Source organism: Phlebotomus papatasi, chromosome 2, assembly GCF_024763615.1.
Source record: "Phlebotomus papatasi isolate M1 chromosome 2, Ppap_2.1, whole genome shotgun sequence".
In the NCBI taxonomy this organism is placed as follows: domain Eukaryota; kingdom Metazoa; phylum Arthropoda; class Insecta; order Diptera; family Psychodidae; genus Phlebotomus; species Phlebotomus papatasi.
Genome location: NC_077223.1, coordinates 93,530,534 through 93,547,097, shown reverse-complemented (window position 1 = coordinate 93,547,097; position 16,564 = coordinate 93,530,534). Strand labels below are relative to the sequence as shown.

At 40.5% G+C, this 16,564-nt stretch overlaps 3 protein-coding genes across 3 annotated transcripts; 2 read left to right on the top strand and 1 right to left on the bottom strand.

The window, feature by feature from the left end:
- Positions 1-52: 52 nt before the first annotated feature.
- On the top strand, positions 53-7,259 carry LOC129802427 (HEAT repeat-containing protein 6-like). Its single transcript, XM_055848226.1, has 3 exons — positions 53-292; positions 355-1,716; positions 5,365-7,259. The coding sequence occupies exons 1-3, from the start codon at positions 134-136 to the stop codon at positions 7,204-7,206; spliced, it is 3,363 nt and encodes a 1,120-aa protein (XP_055704201.1). The 5' UTR covers positions 53-133; the 3' UTR covers positions 7,207-7,259.
- A 2,919-nt stretch (positions 7,260-10,178) lies between these two features.
- LOC129801080 (uncharacterized protein K02A2.6-like) lies at positions 10,179-14,507 on the top strand. The gene has a single exon (XM_055845840.1). The coding sequence runs from the start codon at positions 10,179-10,181 to the stop codon at positions 14,505-14,507; it is 4,329 nt and encodes a 1,442-aa protein (XP_055701815.1).
- A 468-nt stretch (positions 14,508-14,975) lies between these two features.
- Positions 14,976-16,560, bottom strand: LOC129801079 (protein saal1-like; the record flags this gene model as incomplete). The annotated part of the gene is made up of 2 exons (XM_055845839.1): positions 14,976-16,474; positions 16,533-16,560. Coding segments are annotated over 2 exons (1,236 nt in total), but the record flags the coding sequence as incomplete, so codon positions are not given.
- Between the last annotated feature and the right edge of the window lie 4 nt (positions 16,561-16,564).

Genomic DNA, 16,564 nt, shown 5'->3' with positions numbered 1-16,564 from the left:
ATTTCAATTTTTGCTCCGATATATCTAAATATCATAGAATATCGTTGGAAATATCGATGATATTTTGGAAAAAAAGTTGGGTTAAGTTGTGAAATTCTGTTTTTATTTTCCAAAATATTTTGCATTTTCCCAAATGGAGAGTGAAAGGAGTGAATTTTCCAATTTATGTACGAGATTTCTCTTCCTAAATCACTACGATGATCATAGTAGTGCGTCAGTGATTGAAATAAATCTAGTGCTCAATGAATTAAATGCCATCTGTTTTCGCCATCAGCAAATTGCTGACCAAAAAGTAAGATTTTTTGGTAATTTTGTTAAGGAATTCTTGAAGTTAATATGTTTTTGTATTGCCAGTGTGCTCTGGCTCTGATGGGTGCATTTCCGAAGATTCCTCCACATGAGGACACACTGATAGTGAAGGCATGTTATTTGTTAGTTTCCTTGGTGAAGAAACAGAAAATCAGAGTCCCTCCTAACATTGCCAGCCTCAATATTGTGTGGCTTCTGAAGTGTCTTGAAAAGAAATTCCATGCTGTAGTCTGTGATGCATTAAAAGCTTTCAATGTCCTATTCCTAGACAATGTCAATGCCATAGAAATCCCCTATGAAAGATTCCTATCTGTGGACAGAGGACTCTTCACGAAACTCCTGAAGAATCCGAAACTGGGAAATAGCCCAGAGCTAGAGCATGAAAAGAACACAGAAGAAGATATCCTCCAGAGTGCATTGTCTTGTGTTGAAACAATCCTGGACAGTTACACAGAAGCCGAGGCTGTGGTGAAGATTCCAGAAGATTACATCACAAAACTGGGAGATATAGTACTCAGAAACATTTACCGATGGGAATTGGGAAGTCTTGGCGAGACACACTACGCAACATTCATCTACCGAAGTTTAAATATCCTCAAAATCCTTGCAGAATTGCATTCTGCGTGGATTCAGGATAATTTAGGAGAGGTTCTAGGAGCTGCTCGAACATTTATGGTCACAGGGTATGTCGAAGAAGAGTGGTTGAAACCACAGAAAGTCACTCCATCCCAACAGATTCTTCTAGAACCCCAGAATCCATCCGTAAACAAAGGCGGAAAGATCATCAGGCAGAAGAAGACCAGGAAAACTGCTCAGAAATCCCATAGGAAGAACAAAAAATCCAAAAATGAAGATACCAGTCAATTCCTCAAGCCTTATTCCTACGAAAGTGTCTCTGTGGACTGCAATCTAGGTGATTCTTCAGAAGAACACCTGACACAGCCCACCAGTGAATCAGAACTGTCCGATTCAGCCGGCAGTAAATTCAGTCAGGATATCAGGGACAAAAAGAAGTATCGCGTCCGCCTCACTGCCATCCAGTTAATAGGAACTCTGCCAAAAGTGGTCGAACAAAGGACAATGTTTGGCTACTGGCATTGTCTTTTTTCCACAAATGACATCAACTACCCCGGCGGGATGTTCCTGACCAAGTGCATCCTCAGTGATCCGAATCATCGATGTCGCATCAGTGCTCTCCAAACTATCTCCTGCCTCCTTCATGACGCCAAGAAGTACCTCTATCAGGCAGAGAGTACCGAAAGGGAATCCACATCTTTCACTCCATTCTCCGTGGCTCTGGGAAATATGATTTTGGAAATCTACAGAGCCCTCTTTCAAGCATTAGACACAGAATCACTTTCACCTATCGTGGTTCAGCTACTCAAGTGCTTCATTGTTCTTGTTCCGGTGAGTATTTATCATTTTGAAAGGCCCCAGAGCCGTACGAAAATCATAGTCGCCGTTGAAACCGTTCAGGACCTCTTAAGAATTCAAAAACCTTCTCAACGAATCCAAACTTGCTCGAATCTGTTCAAAAATACGCTATCTAAAACGTTTTAAATGCTTGACCTTCACAAAATACTATTAGGAATAATTCAAGGTCAAATGGACGAAAAGACGACCTGAGCAATCTCGCAAGTCTCGGCTATATTTATTATTGCCCAAACTACATTTACAGAGAAAGCAGTAATATCGCTCTATTTTTTGTCCTGCAAAATTTTCACCTTCCACCCCCCGGGGACTACTTTTCTCAACATATCTTCACGTTTTAGACGGTTTTTATTTGTTTTAGAAAATTACAGTTTTGATGTGATTTTGCATTATTGAAGGATTTTCATGCAATTTACGTTATATATGAGTGTGTAAACTCAATATCTATATGCACATGAATAAAAAATCGTTGCATTTCAAAAAGTCTATCGCCCGAATTTCTATCTAATTCGACTGACATTTCGGCCCCATATGCCCGAATTTGAGAGAGTCTACTGTAGAGGTCAAACGGTTGGAGATAAAACTTAAAACTTTCGGCGACCCTCCCCTCAATAAGTCGACCCTGGATCCTTTGACATGCCCATCACCCTTCGTTTTACTCTGTTTTATTTGGATGCAGGTAGATTTGAGGTCTCTGCATCCAATGATACTATTCTTCAGCGGTGAGCAAGCACCGTTTCAAGCCGAACAAACGTCAAATGAAATTTGTTTGTACGTCATTGGTCAAAACTCTACCTGGATAAACTTGGTTTGACGTTTATTCGGTTTCAAACTGTTCTTGCTCACCCCTGCCCTCAAACTATACTGTAAATGGACTTACAGTAGACACTCACTCAATCGGCTCTTTTTCAATCGGGCGACAAATTTTGTTGACAATTTTCACGTTTAATTATGAAGCAAATTTGCTCAAATTCGCTGTAGTTCTTCCTATTTTATCGTGATTCTTTATAATTGAGCGCTTTTTGTGGGATTTACAAAGGCTTTGACGCCCAAATCTATCGATAAACCGGATGACATTTCGCCCCAAAAGCCCAATTGAGAGAGAGTCTACTGTACAATACATTTATAAGTCACGAAATACGTGTTATCGGTTCATTTCTGGTTTATAAGCAATTCAAACCGGATTAGACTTGTTAGAAATTCCAAGACCTTTCCGAAAATCCCGAAATGTCCACATTCGCTTAAGAAATACGCTTCCTAAGGCTTTTTTCAACTTCTAACTTTGTTACTCTGGAGGTTGGTTACCAACTCTAAGACGGCGATGGCCGCTAACACACAAACATTGAATTCCTTGAACACCTAAATATATATGTCAAAATTTTTCTTTCAAGAGCCCTAGCTCAAAAGTATTACATGAAATGAAATGAAAAAAAAATAAACTAGAAAAACGTTATTATGAATACAGTAGACTCTCGCTTATCCGTGGACTCTTTTTCCGGGTAGACATAAAAAAATCCGTGAAGCAGTTGGATTTTCAAAATTTTGATGACACATTGTTCCCGGTTTTGGGCTTTTTTTGTTAAGCAAATGTGCTCTATCTACTGTAATTCTTACTCACTGTAACTTTTTTGGACAGTACGCATGTTTAGAGAGACTGTCGGATTCAGTCAGGTCAGGATTCACTCCTTAAATTTTCAATGTAAACAAAAAAATCGTTGGATTTCAAACAATTTAATGGGTATCACTCTCAAAAACCGTATGACATTTGGACCCGCTCTCACGGCTAAGCGAGAGTCTACTGTATTATAATTTTTGACCCCTTATTATCAGATAACTCAAATTTGACACAAAGCTTCTTTGATATATTGGCTCTAGATTCTTCAAAACAATTATCCTACAATTCAACGCGGGAGTACATAAAAATTGATTTTTATTAACAATGCAAAAATAACCACTTCGTCGCCACTTTTTACCACTTTTCGCCAGTTCCGTAACCACTTCTCGCTACCCAAAGGTTTAAACTCGATTATTTAGAGCAATATTATGCAAAGAATACATTCAGCATTTCTTTTTTCCTTGTGATCACTTTATTATTACTCTCTTTAAATGATTTTTCTTCACTTTTATTTGAGAAATCAAATTATTAGACTATTGTAGAAAGTGAACAAAGTAGATTTGACAACTGAGAATCTATGAAGTGAAGTTAGCGTCGCCTATTGAAAAGTTATGGCGACAGGTGGTGAATCAATTTTAGAATATTACCATTTTCCGCCATGGCTCATTTTTACATAAAAATAATATAAAATGAAATATTAACTAACTAAATACAAATCTTATGTATTCGTCGAATGTAATTAAATGTACAATAGACAAATTATTTATTCAAAATCGTAAATTTTGTTCGATAAAAGTTTCATGACACTTACTATATTTGGTAAGAAATATTGGATTCGATGCACTTGCTTAAAATATTCCTCTAAAAAATGCTCAAACATTTAAATTCAAAACAAAAAATGAGTGTTTTTCGACTCTATACGTAGCAGCAATAAAAATACAAGTAACTTTGCGGCTCATTTATTTCATAAATCGTGAAAAATAGCGTTTTCAATATACGTGGCTAGAAGTGGTGATTCCACCCTACCTGTACATTTTTCTTTTTGTGCCATAATATTATTCACTTCCAAATTAATGATGGCTCAAACATTGCGATCATAGGCTTATGCCCTAGACACACTTATGACTAAAGTCCAGAGACGACTAAGCTCGTTCATAGCCAAGTCAGTTCCTGACATACTACGAACGAGGCTTAACATTTTCTGGCACTCGCAAAAAATAACTTTCGTGGGTTTTTATGCAGATATATCTACTGAAATGCACTAATACAGTAGACTCTCACTCAATCGGCTCTTTTTCAATCGGGCGTCAAATTTTGTTGACAATTTTCACGTTTAATTATGAAGCTAATTCGCTCAAATTCGTTGTAGTTCTTCCTATTTTATCGTGAGCACTTTTAGCACTTATTGAGCACTTTTTGTGGAATTTACAAAGGCTTTGACGCTCAATTCTATCGCTAAACCGGATGACATTTTGCCCCATATTCCCGATTGAGAGTCTACTGTACTCCTCTGAAAATGAAACAATTTGTAAATTCATGTCTCAGTACACGTTCAATAATTATTGTTAATTACAAATATTTGTGAGGTGGAAGTTAACTCGCGACTTAAGCCAATTTATGCGATTCTAAGCTAAGAAACATTGTTAGTACTTCACCACAGCTAAATAAGATTGAAGTAAACACGAAGTTCTGTCATATTTCTCGTAAGCAATTGCTCACAGTGAATTGTCAACAAAGCAATTTCAACTCAAATTATATTCAAAATTTAACGTTTTTAGTGTTAAAATCTTCCAAAAAGAACAAATATTTAGATAGAATTCATTATTCGTCAAATATTGGAATAAAAATCCGTCATATTAATCAATTTATTTTTAGTGTCCAATTTTATCCTCAAAGTGTCCAAAATAAGAAACTGGACAAAATTATGAGCCTTTTCCCTATTAGAGATTGACTCTATCGGGGGTTGACTCTATCGAGGTTCCACTGTATTGTTATATAATTTTTTCCAGGCTACTCCGTTCCATCGCTTGAAACCCGGTCTGGTTACTGAGATTGTGAAGCATTTGCGAAAACTAGTCAATCACATGGAGGCAACAATAAAATTGCAAGCTCTCCGTTTGATGGGCTTCATAATTTCGATCACGGACTTTACGCCAGAAATCGTAGAATGCATTGGAGTAGAGAGATTGAGTGTTCGACGGGTTACAGAAGACATCCACAAGGTATTTTTGGGAGATGTTGCAGATGAAGAAGAAGAAGTAGATTGGGAGGAGGAGGAGGAAATTGGGGAAGATGACCGTGAGGAGAAGAGAGGAGAGGAGGAAGTAAATGATGAGGGTGGGGAAAAGAAGATGTCATGGATTCTTGAAACTGTTCTCAATTGTCTCAGCATTTGCACGGAGGATGGGAAGAAGGGGGGAAGGAAGATCCCGGGAAGATGTGGAGTTCAATCGTTGGAAATTCAGAGTGAATGTTTCAGCCTTTTGGCTGCAATGTCCACGCACATTGGCATTCTCATGGGGCATTTGAAGTTGGTGGGTGAAGCTGTGAGGAATGGTCTGAGGGATAGTGCAGCGGTGATTGTATTGAATGCAGCTAAAGCTTTGGATTTTATTGCTCACTCAATTACTCAGTATTTTTTGAATGTGTCATCGAAGCCAGCTGGAGAATTGGATGTTGGGATTGAATTTTGGTTGTTGGTGCTGCCGGCTGTGACGGAACAGTTGCAGGGCAGTGTGATGAATGTCAAGGTGATATGCTGCGATGCACTGTCGAATATTGGTGGTCATATTTATGAGAATGTGCCAAGGGATAAGCAATTTCTCATGTTGAGTCTGCTTCATGGGAATAGCAGTGACAATGAGACAATTGTCAGGGCATCAGCATGTCGAGCACTGAGTGTCTTTGCGCAGTTTCCATCATTGAGGAATGATTTGGTTTTTGTGGAGAATACAGCGGAAATGGTGACGGATTTGGTGCCAATTGGTGATGAGATGAGTAGAATGAAGGCAGCATGGGCTTTGGGAAATATTACGGATATTCAGCAGAAGTCTGATAGTCCGCTGGATCGTCTGAGGGATGATCTGTTGGAGAAGATGCTGAGAATTGCAATTGCATCTTGTGATGATCAGCACAAGGTGAGATGCAATATTGTTCGAGCTATTGGGAATTTGTTGTATCTGATCAGGGAGGATTTGCTGATGCATCGGAAGTGGCAGGAACTGACGAGGAGTGTCATTGAGTGCCTCGTTGAGAATGTGCGGGATGTGAAATTTATGAAAGTACGGTGGAATGCGTGCTATGCGTTGGGGAATATGATGAAGAATCCTTGCTTCTATGTGGAATCTGTTCAGAAACAGCTGAATTGGCCAGCAATGGTTTTTCCTGTCCTCTGTGGACTAATTGTGAAGAATCCCAATTTCAAAGTACGCATCAATGCGACTGTGGCTCTGGGGACGGTCAGCTCGAGGGAACGCTATGGGCAGCACTTTGTCAGTATTTGGGCGGCATTGATTCAGGCTCTGGAACAGGCTGACAATCTCGTGGACTTCAATGAGTACAAGCACAGGGACAATTTGATGGATCAGCTGTGTCTGACCCTTGCACACTGCATCATGTGTGCCCAGGGAGGGGATTTGCTGGAGATGCAGGAACAGTTGATGCCTCATCTTGAGATGACTCGAGAAAACTGGTCCAGGGTGACAAATAGAATTGTTCCCGAACGGGCTACACCTTTACTCATGGCCACGCAGAAACTCAAGGATCTCATGGGGCAAAAACTGCCGCCGGATCAACTCATGGCATCCAACTTCCTAGCTTCCTGCTTCATCTCTCCAACGGAGTATCTTTAATTTTGTTTTTGTTGATATTTTTACAAAATAAAAAAAAGCCAGTGATAAGCCTAGATCAGCTTATAGAGGTGCGATTCCTTCGTTGCAAATTCGGATTGTGGCAAACTTGAACGATATTTAGGGTAAGTGTGCCAAATTCCGGCCAGCTTGCAACTTCGGCCACCTTTTTTGTTCCTCGAATTTCCATCAACTTTTAGATTTTACGTACTCTAAAGATTATACAATGCAAAAGAATATCAAAAAATGTAGCTTCGACAAACGAGATAAATTGGAAGAATTCCCAAAGGGCAAGAAACTATGAGAATGAAGGTGACCGAAATAGGGCACCAAATCATGTCTATATTTTTATTCATTTTAAAATGTATTAAGAATGATTTTAGAGTAAATAAAGACGGTAAACTCTTTACAAGGTTCCAAGCAACACTCTTACAAAAGAAAGAATAAAAAAATCAATTTGTATTTAAAATATTACATTTCAAACTTGAGACTTTGACGCTTGCATGCAACTATGGCGAAATTTGGCACACTTACCCTATATCTTTAATTTCAATGGGTCTATGATTTTTAAAATTAATTTATGGCCGAACAACAAAAGAAATATTGTTGAAATCCAATAAAAAATATTTCTATTAAAATTTAAATTACTAAACAAGAGGCGTATCTTAAAATCCTTGTCTGGATTTTTAGTATTACAGTGAGGTATAATTTTGGCAATTTTGCCGCATAAGTGTAAAAGTGACGGATCATTTTTTAATTTTTTAAATAACTATTTTTGGGTAATAAAAGTCCAATATTTCGAGTTCCACATATGTGCTGTATCCAGTGGAATCATATACAAACAATCTTTAAAATTTGTAAATGAAAATAAGAAAATATTATGAAATTTAGTTTTTGAGGCTGTCTCCTGAAAAATGATGAAATCTGATATCCGCCATTGTAATATTCGATGTGCGATATGGGGAAAGCTTGTCCGACGCCGCTTCTCCCGCTTTTTTCCCGCCTGACTCTAATAGCAAATTTTCTTAAAATTGAAATCTTTAAAGTGAAATATCTCGAGTACCGTTCGACGAATGTCATAGGGTAGAGTCAGTATTTTTTCGCCAGTAACCACTTTTTCGCCACCTACAAATAAAATCACTTTTTAAGGAAATTATGAGCTCATGGAACTACGAAATGACTATTACTCGTAACCTCTAGTCCAACGGATCAGAAAACCATAACTGGTGCTCCACCGACTAGATTATTTGCAAGTTAATTGAAGAAATTGTCGACAAGGTGAACAGTCACCAAAAAAATATGGAGTTCTTAATAAACTTGTCAACGCTCAGACAAATTGTCTTGCAATATTTTATGTTTTTGCAGTACAGTATTTGATATTTTTTCACTGAAAATCACTTTGTTATTAACTAAGCTTCGCTCTAATATAATTATTTAATAATGTCAATTCAATTCATATTTATTCATCAGATTAATGCTTCCCCCCTTCCCTTGCGGCCATCGCCGTCTTAGCGTTGCTCCCAACCAACTCCGGGACGGAAACGATGGAAAGTCCCTTCTCTGGTTGTATGTTTTGCAATCCCAAGATTGCTAGGAAGTCTGGGCTGCGAATCTAAGATGATTAGAGCCAAGCCTGTAAGGCTGTTTGACATAAAATTTGTATTTAGTCAATTAATATTTCATTTTATATTATTTTTGTATAAAAATGAGGCATGGCGAGAAGTGGTAATATTCTGGAATTGATTTTACCACCTGTCGCCATATTTTTTCAATAGGCGACGCTAACTTCACTTCGTACATTCTCAGTTGTCAAATCTGCATTGTTTACTTTCTGCAAAAGCCCCATAATTTGATTTCCCAAATAAAAGTGAAGAAAAATCATTTAAAGAGAGTAATAATAAAGTGATCACAAGGAAAGAGAAATGGTGAATGTATTCTTTTCATAGCATTGCCTAAAATAACCGAGTGTGGTTCTTTTCAAGTGGGTGGCGAGAAGTGGTTTCAAATTTTACAAAACTGGCGAAAAGTGGTAAAAAGTGGCGACGAAATGGTTATTTTTGCATTATTAATAAAAATCAGTTTTTTAAGTAGTCCAGCGTTATGTTCTAGGATTATTGTTTTCACGTATCTAGAGCCAATACATCTGAGTAACTTTGTGTCAAATTTGACTTATCTTGTAACAAGGATTCAAAAGTTATGATTAAATGAATTTAATTTTTTCCTAAACATGGCGATAGCCGGTTATTCCACCCTATCGGTGTTATGGCGTCTACACATTGGGAGAAATTTTTGTCAAAAATTGCTTTTTTGAAGGAAATTCCCTGCAGCTTTGTAGGGGGAAACGTCAAATTTCTGTTAAATTTAACTTGTTAAATAAAAACTTAAAAATCAATTTAAAACAAGTGGCGAAAAAGTGCTTACACAATGGCGAAAAAGTGTTTACAAAGTGGCGAAAATTACTGAAACATGAATTGCTGCCAGGAAATGTATTTTTCAACTTGTTGGATGGCGCCACTTGTGGTGCCATAACTGCAATAATGGCGCGAAGCCATTGCCGGATGTGCAAGATGTGTCAATGATAAAATTGCAAGTCAGTTAGTTGGAATTGGACTTTACAAAGGAACACATCGCGGCAAGTGAAATTCGTATTTAAATAAAGTGAATTATCTAATATCATTAAACTAAATAAAGTGAATTTAAATCAATTAAAATAAATCTAAACAGTGAGTTAAGAACATTAAAATCAGTGAAGTAAAAAGACGTGAGAAATTATAAAACAAATAGTGCATAGCAATAACCTCAAAAAGGCCCCTGAACCCGCGATCCGGCGACAAGGAGAGATTAATTCTTTTCCTTCGATATTTTAGGTGAGTCTCTCCTCAAGCTACAATACTTGGCGACGAGGATGGGATTAATTCTTTTCCTTCGATATTTTAGGTGAGTCTCTCCTCAAGCTACAATACTTGGCAGACGGGATGGCTGAAGGTGAAAGCAAGGTCACCGAGACGCTTCTAGAAGCTGTGGCTGCTCTGCTGAAAGAGGTCAAAGATCTCAAATCCGAGCAAAAAGTGGTAGTCCCGTTGCAGCAATCGAGTGAGGTTTCTGTGGATGCTTTGTCCAGAGGCATTTCCCCTTTTTCATATGCCCCTGAACAAAACCTCACTTTCGACATGTGGTATCAGCGCTACAAAAGCACATTTTTGCTCGATGGCAAGAATTTGGATGATGCTGCAAGAGTGAGGCTGCTTCTTAGACGTCTGGATGCATCGTCTTATGAGCGATATGCCAGCAATTTGCTGCCACGTGAGCCAGCCAATCTGAGCTTCGATGAAAATGTTGCAAATTTAATAAAGCTCTTCGGAAAGGGTGAGTCTTTATTTTGTACACGTCGAAAGTGTCTTCAGCTTATTCTCAAAGACACTGATGATCTCACAACCCATGCTGGAGTGGTTAATCGTCGCTGTGAGGCATTTAAATTAGCGGAATGTACTGCAGATCATTTCAAAGCATTGATTTTTGTCAATAGCCTGCAAAGTGAAAAGTATGTTCTAGTCCGGGAGCAATTGTTGACAAAACTCGAGACGGAACCCGCGGATAAAATCACTCTCAATTTTATGGTAGAGGAGGCTCGTCGCCTTATCAATGTGAAAAGTGATTCCCGCCTCGATACTCCCATAGCTAGTGTTAGTGTCTTAAAGAAAAAGGATTTTGCGCCCAAGAAAGACAAACCCCCACGTCCGTGTTACCTTTGTGGCTCCATGCATTTCGTGAAAGATTGCTTCTACGTGAATTCTAAGTGTTCTGAGTGTGGCAAGGTCGGGCATAAAAACGGATATTGTCCCTCTTTTCCCCAAGATTCAGATAAAAAGAAATCCACGGGTAAAAAGTATTTCGCGAAGAAGAAAAAACAGTCCAATCAGGCTCGCACAAACGCTGTATTTTCACCCAGAAGTCCTGGAAGGAAATACCTATCCCCGAGAATTAATGGGCACACAATTGAATTTCAACTCGATTGTGCAGCCGACGTGTCCATTATCTCAGCTGACACCTGGAGAAAGCTCAAACAACCCTCTCTCACACCTATTTCTTTGAAAGTCAGGGATGCCCAATCTCACTATATCGAAATGTTAGGAGAATTTGAGTGTTCTATTCGGCTTGGAGAAAATGAGGTTAGGGGACGATGTCTCGTATCCGAGAAGACTTCAGGGAATCTATTCGGCATTGAATGGATTGAGGCACTGGGATTGTGGGATTATGCTCCGAGTTCCTATTGCAACTCTGTCCAGCAGGAAATCGACACTACCTCTGCGATTAAGGAGCTACAATCTACTTTTCCTGTGGTGTTTGGTACCGAAATGGGTCAGTGCACGAAAGCCACTGCATCCATTCACCTCAAGCCTCATGTCAGCCCGGTTTTTCGTCCAAAACGTCCTGTGGCATTCCACCTAATGGCTACGATCGACGATGAGCTTCAACGCCTGCAAGCTTCGGGAATCATCACACCCACTGAATATTCGTCGTGGGCAGCGCCCATAGTCGTTGCTAGGAAGCCCAATGGCCGCATAAGAATATGTGGAGATTATTCAACTGGCCTAAATGAATCGGTTGAGATGAACAATCATCCGATCCCAGACCCCGACAGTCTATTTAGCCAGTTTGCCAATAAACGTGTCTTCAGTCACATTGACTTATCAGATGCGTACTTGCAGATCCCCATGGATGAGGAATCGAGTCAATTATTGACTATACATACTCATCGTGGTCTATTTCGATTCAATAGGTTGCCCCCTGGTATCCGGAGTGCCCCCGGAATATTCCAAGAAATCGTAGAAAGAATGCTTCAAGGCATTCCTGGGGTAATTTCCTATTTTGATGATATCTGCGTGGCCAGCAGTGACACCAAAGAGCATTTTGCCGTGCTCAAAGAAGTCTTCAAACGCCTAGAGGACTACAATTTCCGTGTTAAATTGGAGAAGTGCCGATTTTTTTCGCGTGAAATAAAATTTCTTGGTGTCGTTGCAGATGAGAAAGGCCTACATCCGGATCCCGATAAAACTGAAGCAATTTGCAAAATGCCCGCTCCATCCAATGTTAGTGAACTTCGCAGTTTTCTCGGAGCAGTGCAGTTTTGGGGACGATTCATCCGATCAATGAGTGAGATTAGAACTCCATTGGATCGCTTACTCAAGAAGGGTGTTCCGTGGAAGTGGACAGCTGAATGTGAAGCTGCATTCAAAAAGTTCAAGGCAATTATCACCTCAGACCTTTTGCTGACCCACTACGATCCAAATCTCCCCATTGTGGTTGCCTCAGATGCCTCTTCATACGCTATAGGGTCTGTAGCCTATCACCAGTATCCTGACGGGACACAGAAGGCTTTTTACCATGCCTCCAGACGCCTGACGGAAACCGAACAGCGCTATAGTCAAATAGAAAAGGAAGGGCTTGGAATCGTTTACGCTCTCAAAAAGTTTCATCGCTTTATTTATGGGAGGAGATTTACTTTGCTGACCGATCACAAACCACTTGTGTCGATTTTCGGAAGCAAGAAAGGGATTCCGGTACACACAGCTAACCGCCTTCAAAGATGGTCGCTGATTTTACAAAGTTACGATTTTGAGATAAAATTTATCTCAACCGACAGCTTCGGGCATGCGGATGTGCTGTCGAGACTGATCAGTGCAAGTCGACCACCCTTAGAAGAAGTCGTAATTGCAGAAATTCAACTAGAGGAGACTCAAGATCGTCTTATCGTTGAGGAAGCTTCTTCTAGACTACCTGTGAATTTCAGCATGATCAAGCGCGCAACACAATCTTCGGAGAGTTTACGAGATGTTGTGAACTACATCAAGGGCGGATGGCCGACATCACTGAAGTCAATTCGTTCCAAGGAAGTAGCGAAGTATTTCAAGATCAGGAATGCTCTCTCGCTTATCCATGACTGCGTGTTTTACAGGGAGAGAATCGTTATTCCAGAGCAATTTCGCAAGAAAATCATCACTCAACTGCATGATGCACACCCTGGTATGTCCAGAATGAAGTCCATAGCTCGAGGATACGTTTTCTGGCCGGGTATTGATAGCGAAATTGAGCAGAAAGTCAAAAGCTGTACAGACTGCGCCTCTGCCGCAAAAACTCCTGTGAAAGCAGAATTAGCATCATGGCCGCTAGCTACACATCCCTGGGAGCGAATTCATTTGGATTATGCCAAATATCGAGGTGAAACCTTCTTGCTAATCATCGATGCATACTCCAAATGGCCTGAAATTTTCCGAACTCCGTCATCAACAACCACGCAAACAATTCAAAAGCTCAGAGAGACTTTCGCACGAAATGGTCTTCCGGAAACAATTGTTAGTGACAATGGGACGCAGTTTGTAAGTGACGAGTTCGAGGAATTTTGTCGGATGAACGGCATCAAGCATCTTAAGACCAATCCTTACTGTCCATACAGCAATGGGCAATGCGAGAGGCTTGTGGATTCATTCAAGAGGTCGCTGGAGAAGCAAGGGAGGACAATTTCTTTGGATGTTGGTCTTCAAAGGTTCCTGGCAAACTACAGAACTACTCCAAATGAAAATTCACCTGATGGAAAATCTCCTTCGGAGGTTTTGTTCTCGAGAAAAGTTAGGACGATTTTTGATTTGCTCAAATTTCGTGATCCGCAGGACCCTCAACGAAACAAGAAAATGGAAGAGCAATATAATCGCAAACACGGTGCAAAGAAACGCTCGTTCCAGAGGGGGGAGGAAGTCTATGCAAAGAAGTTCTTCCAAGGTGGAAAGTTCACATGGGCTCCAGGAACAGTGATTGAACGTCGAGGCTCAGTCAGCTATAATGTGCGTTTATCAGATGGAATCATTATCCGCTCACACATTAATCAGCTTAGAGGCCGTTCAGCGAATTCAGAGAAGACTACAGATTCACTTCCACTGTTCTTCGCACCCAGTGATACACCGACACACCCGACTCCTCGCCAGAGTCCCAACTCTGCGGATGTTCCTAAGGATTCCTCAACAGGATCGAACAACTCTACTCCGATTGCTACAACGTCGTGGAAACCAACACCAATTGTCGTTAGCGACACTCCTGATGGTTTAGGTTTGGATACGTCGGAACCAGAATTCCTTGGATTTCCTGAAACTCCTCGTAATACCACGCCAGCACAGGAACCAGAGGAACCGAAAACACCGGACGCACCAATTAGACCGTCTTCATCGCCCATAGCGCAACGTCTTCGTCCCGGACGTCCTGCTCCTGGGTCCTACACAGAAAGGATGAGGGCACGTCGCCTCATTCCTTAAAGGGGGGAGGTGTTGGATGGCGCCACTTGTGGTGCCATAACTGCAATAATGGCGCGAAGCCATTGCCGGATGTGCAAGATGTGTCAATGATAAAATTGCAAGTCAGTTAGTTGGAATTGGACTTTACAAAGGAACACATCGCGGCAAGTGAAATTCGTATTTAAATAAAGTGAATTATCTAATATCATTAAACTAAATAAAGTGAATTTAAATCAATTAAAATAAATCTAAACAGTGAGTTAAGAACATTAAAATCAGTGAAGTAAAAAGACGTGAGAAATTATAAAACAAATAGTGCATAGCAATAACCTCAAAAAGGCCCCTGAACCCGCGATCCGGCGACAAGGAGAGATTAATTCTTTTCCTTCGATATTTTAGGTGAGTCTCTCCTCAAGCTACAATACAACTCGATGTCCAAAAATTCCCGGGAAGTCTCCTGGTTCAATAGAGAGACAAAGCTTCAAAGCATTTGTACAAAAAATTTCATTTTATTTCGACAAAAATTGGAAGAATTACAAGAGTATCCAACCTTAAGGTGGCGAAAAGGGCTTACTTTACCCTATCTCTATCCAAACCAGAGATATTGCGTACTACGGACGGCCGGCCGGACGGCAGCCGGGACCGAAACTGCCGGCTTATGATTTTCGGCATCAGGGATGTTCAAAACATATACCCTGTGAATTTCAGCTCGATCGGAGCACTTTGAGAAAATCCGAAGATTACAATAGGTGTGATTAGAAGGAATCATACCTAAAATATTTATGTGTTTTCCACATTTTGGTCCTTGCTAAAGAACTCGTGGAATTTCTCACAGATCTGCTTTGTGTCCAGATCTTGAGCTTCAGCTTCTAGTTTGGCATGGAGTCTCTTGAGGGTGCTACTCGGGAGATCCTTGAGGGATTCCTCAAAGGTTTCCTGCGACGTGTTTTTGATGATGCGCGAGAAGAAATCCAGGATTGTCGTGGAAATATCTTCAGCATTCACTTCATCTCTGCGACATGTCCACTCTGACTCTTCTTCCTGGTCACTCTTCTCCCGAAATTCCTCAATTACTGCCCAGATTTTGATCATCTGCCCGAAGCATTTGCCGGGAAAGGGCGGAGAGAGAGCAATCAGGAGATCACTGACATTCTCAATGACTCCTTGCTCATTAGCCGTTGGCGGTACGAGATTGACAGCATGGCAGTAGGGCATGAGGATACTCTCCAGGCATTCATGCATATCTTTCATGCTGGAGCTGTAGGAAGCCCTCGAGGTGTCCTCGTACTGCGACAGGATTGCATTGATGTCCAGAAACAAATTCATGATTTTCTTCCGCCTATCCGTGAGATCAAGAATCTCCAGGTCATTCTGTGTGTCCGGAAGCAACTGCTTAAGTGCCTCGATAATGCCGGCAATCAATTCTGGCTTCACGAGAACATCTTTGAGCTGCAAACTGCCATCCTGCTGAAATTCTATCATTGCAAATTTCGAGGCAATTGCATTGAGAGCCTCAAAAGCTGTAAACAGCAGACTCCTGTTGACAGAATTGGCCAGGATGAAGGAGAATTTCTCCACAAATCCATCCACATTGCAGAAATGCTGAAACCACGTCACTTCATCCCCTGTATTCTCAAACACCAAGCACGCATGCAGCAGCCTCATGAGCTGCACGAGTGTCGGAGGATCAAATGAAGAGATCAGCTCAAGGATAGGCCCCACAACTTGAGGATTCTCACACAAACTGTCACGTGTCTCAGATAAACTACACATATTCCCAATTATCCCTACAAGAATCTCCGTCAAACGATCATCTGTACTCGTTTGAATAATCTGAGCGAAGAGTTCCAGGACATTGTGAGAAAGCAACAACCGGATCACGTCCTTCTCTATCGTCATGTCCCAGAGAATACACAGATCCTTCTCAAAATCCTCACTAAGTTCCTCATTCTCTTCCATCTTTGTCAGCTTAATGAGCGTGGATAAAACTGGAAATAAAAAACATCTATCATCCGATTCATTCATTACGCCCAGATCCTTCATTACCAAATCTCTCACTGTACAGAGATTCCCCGATT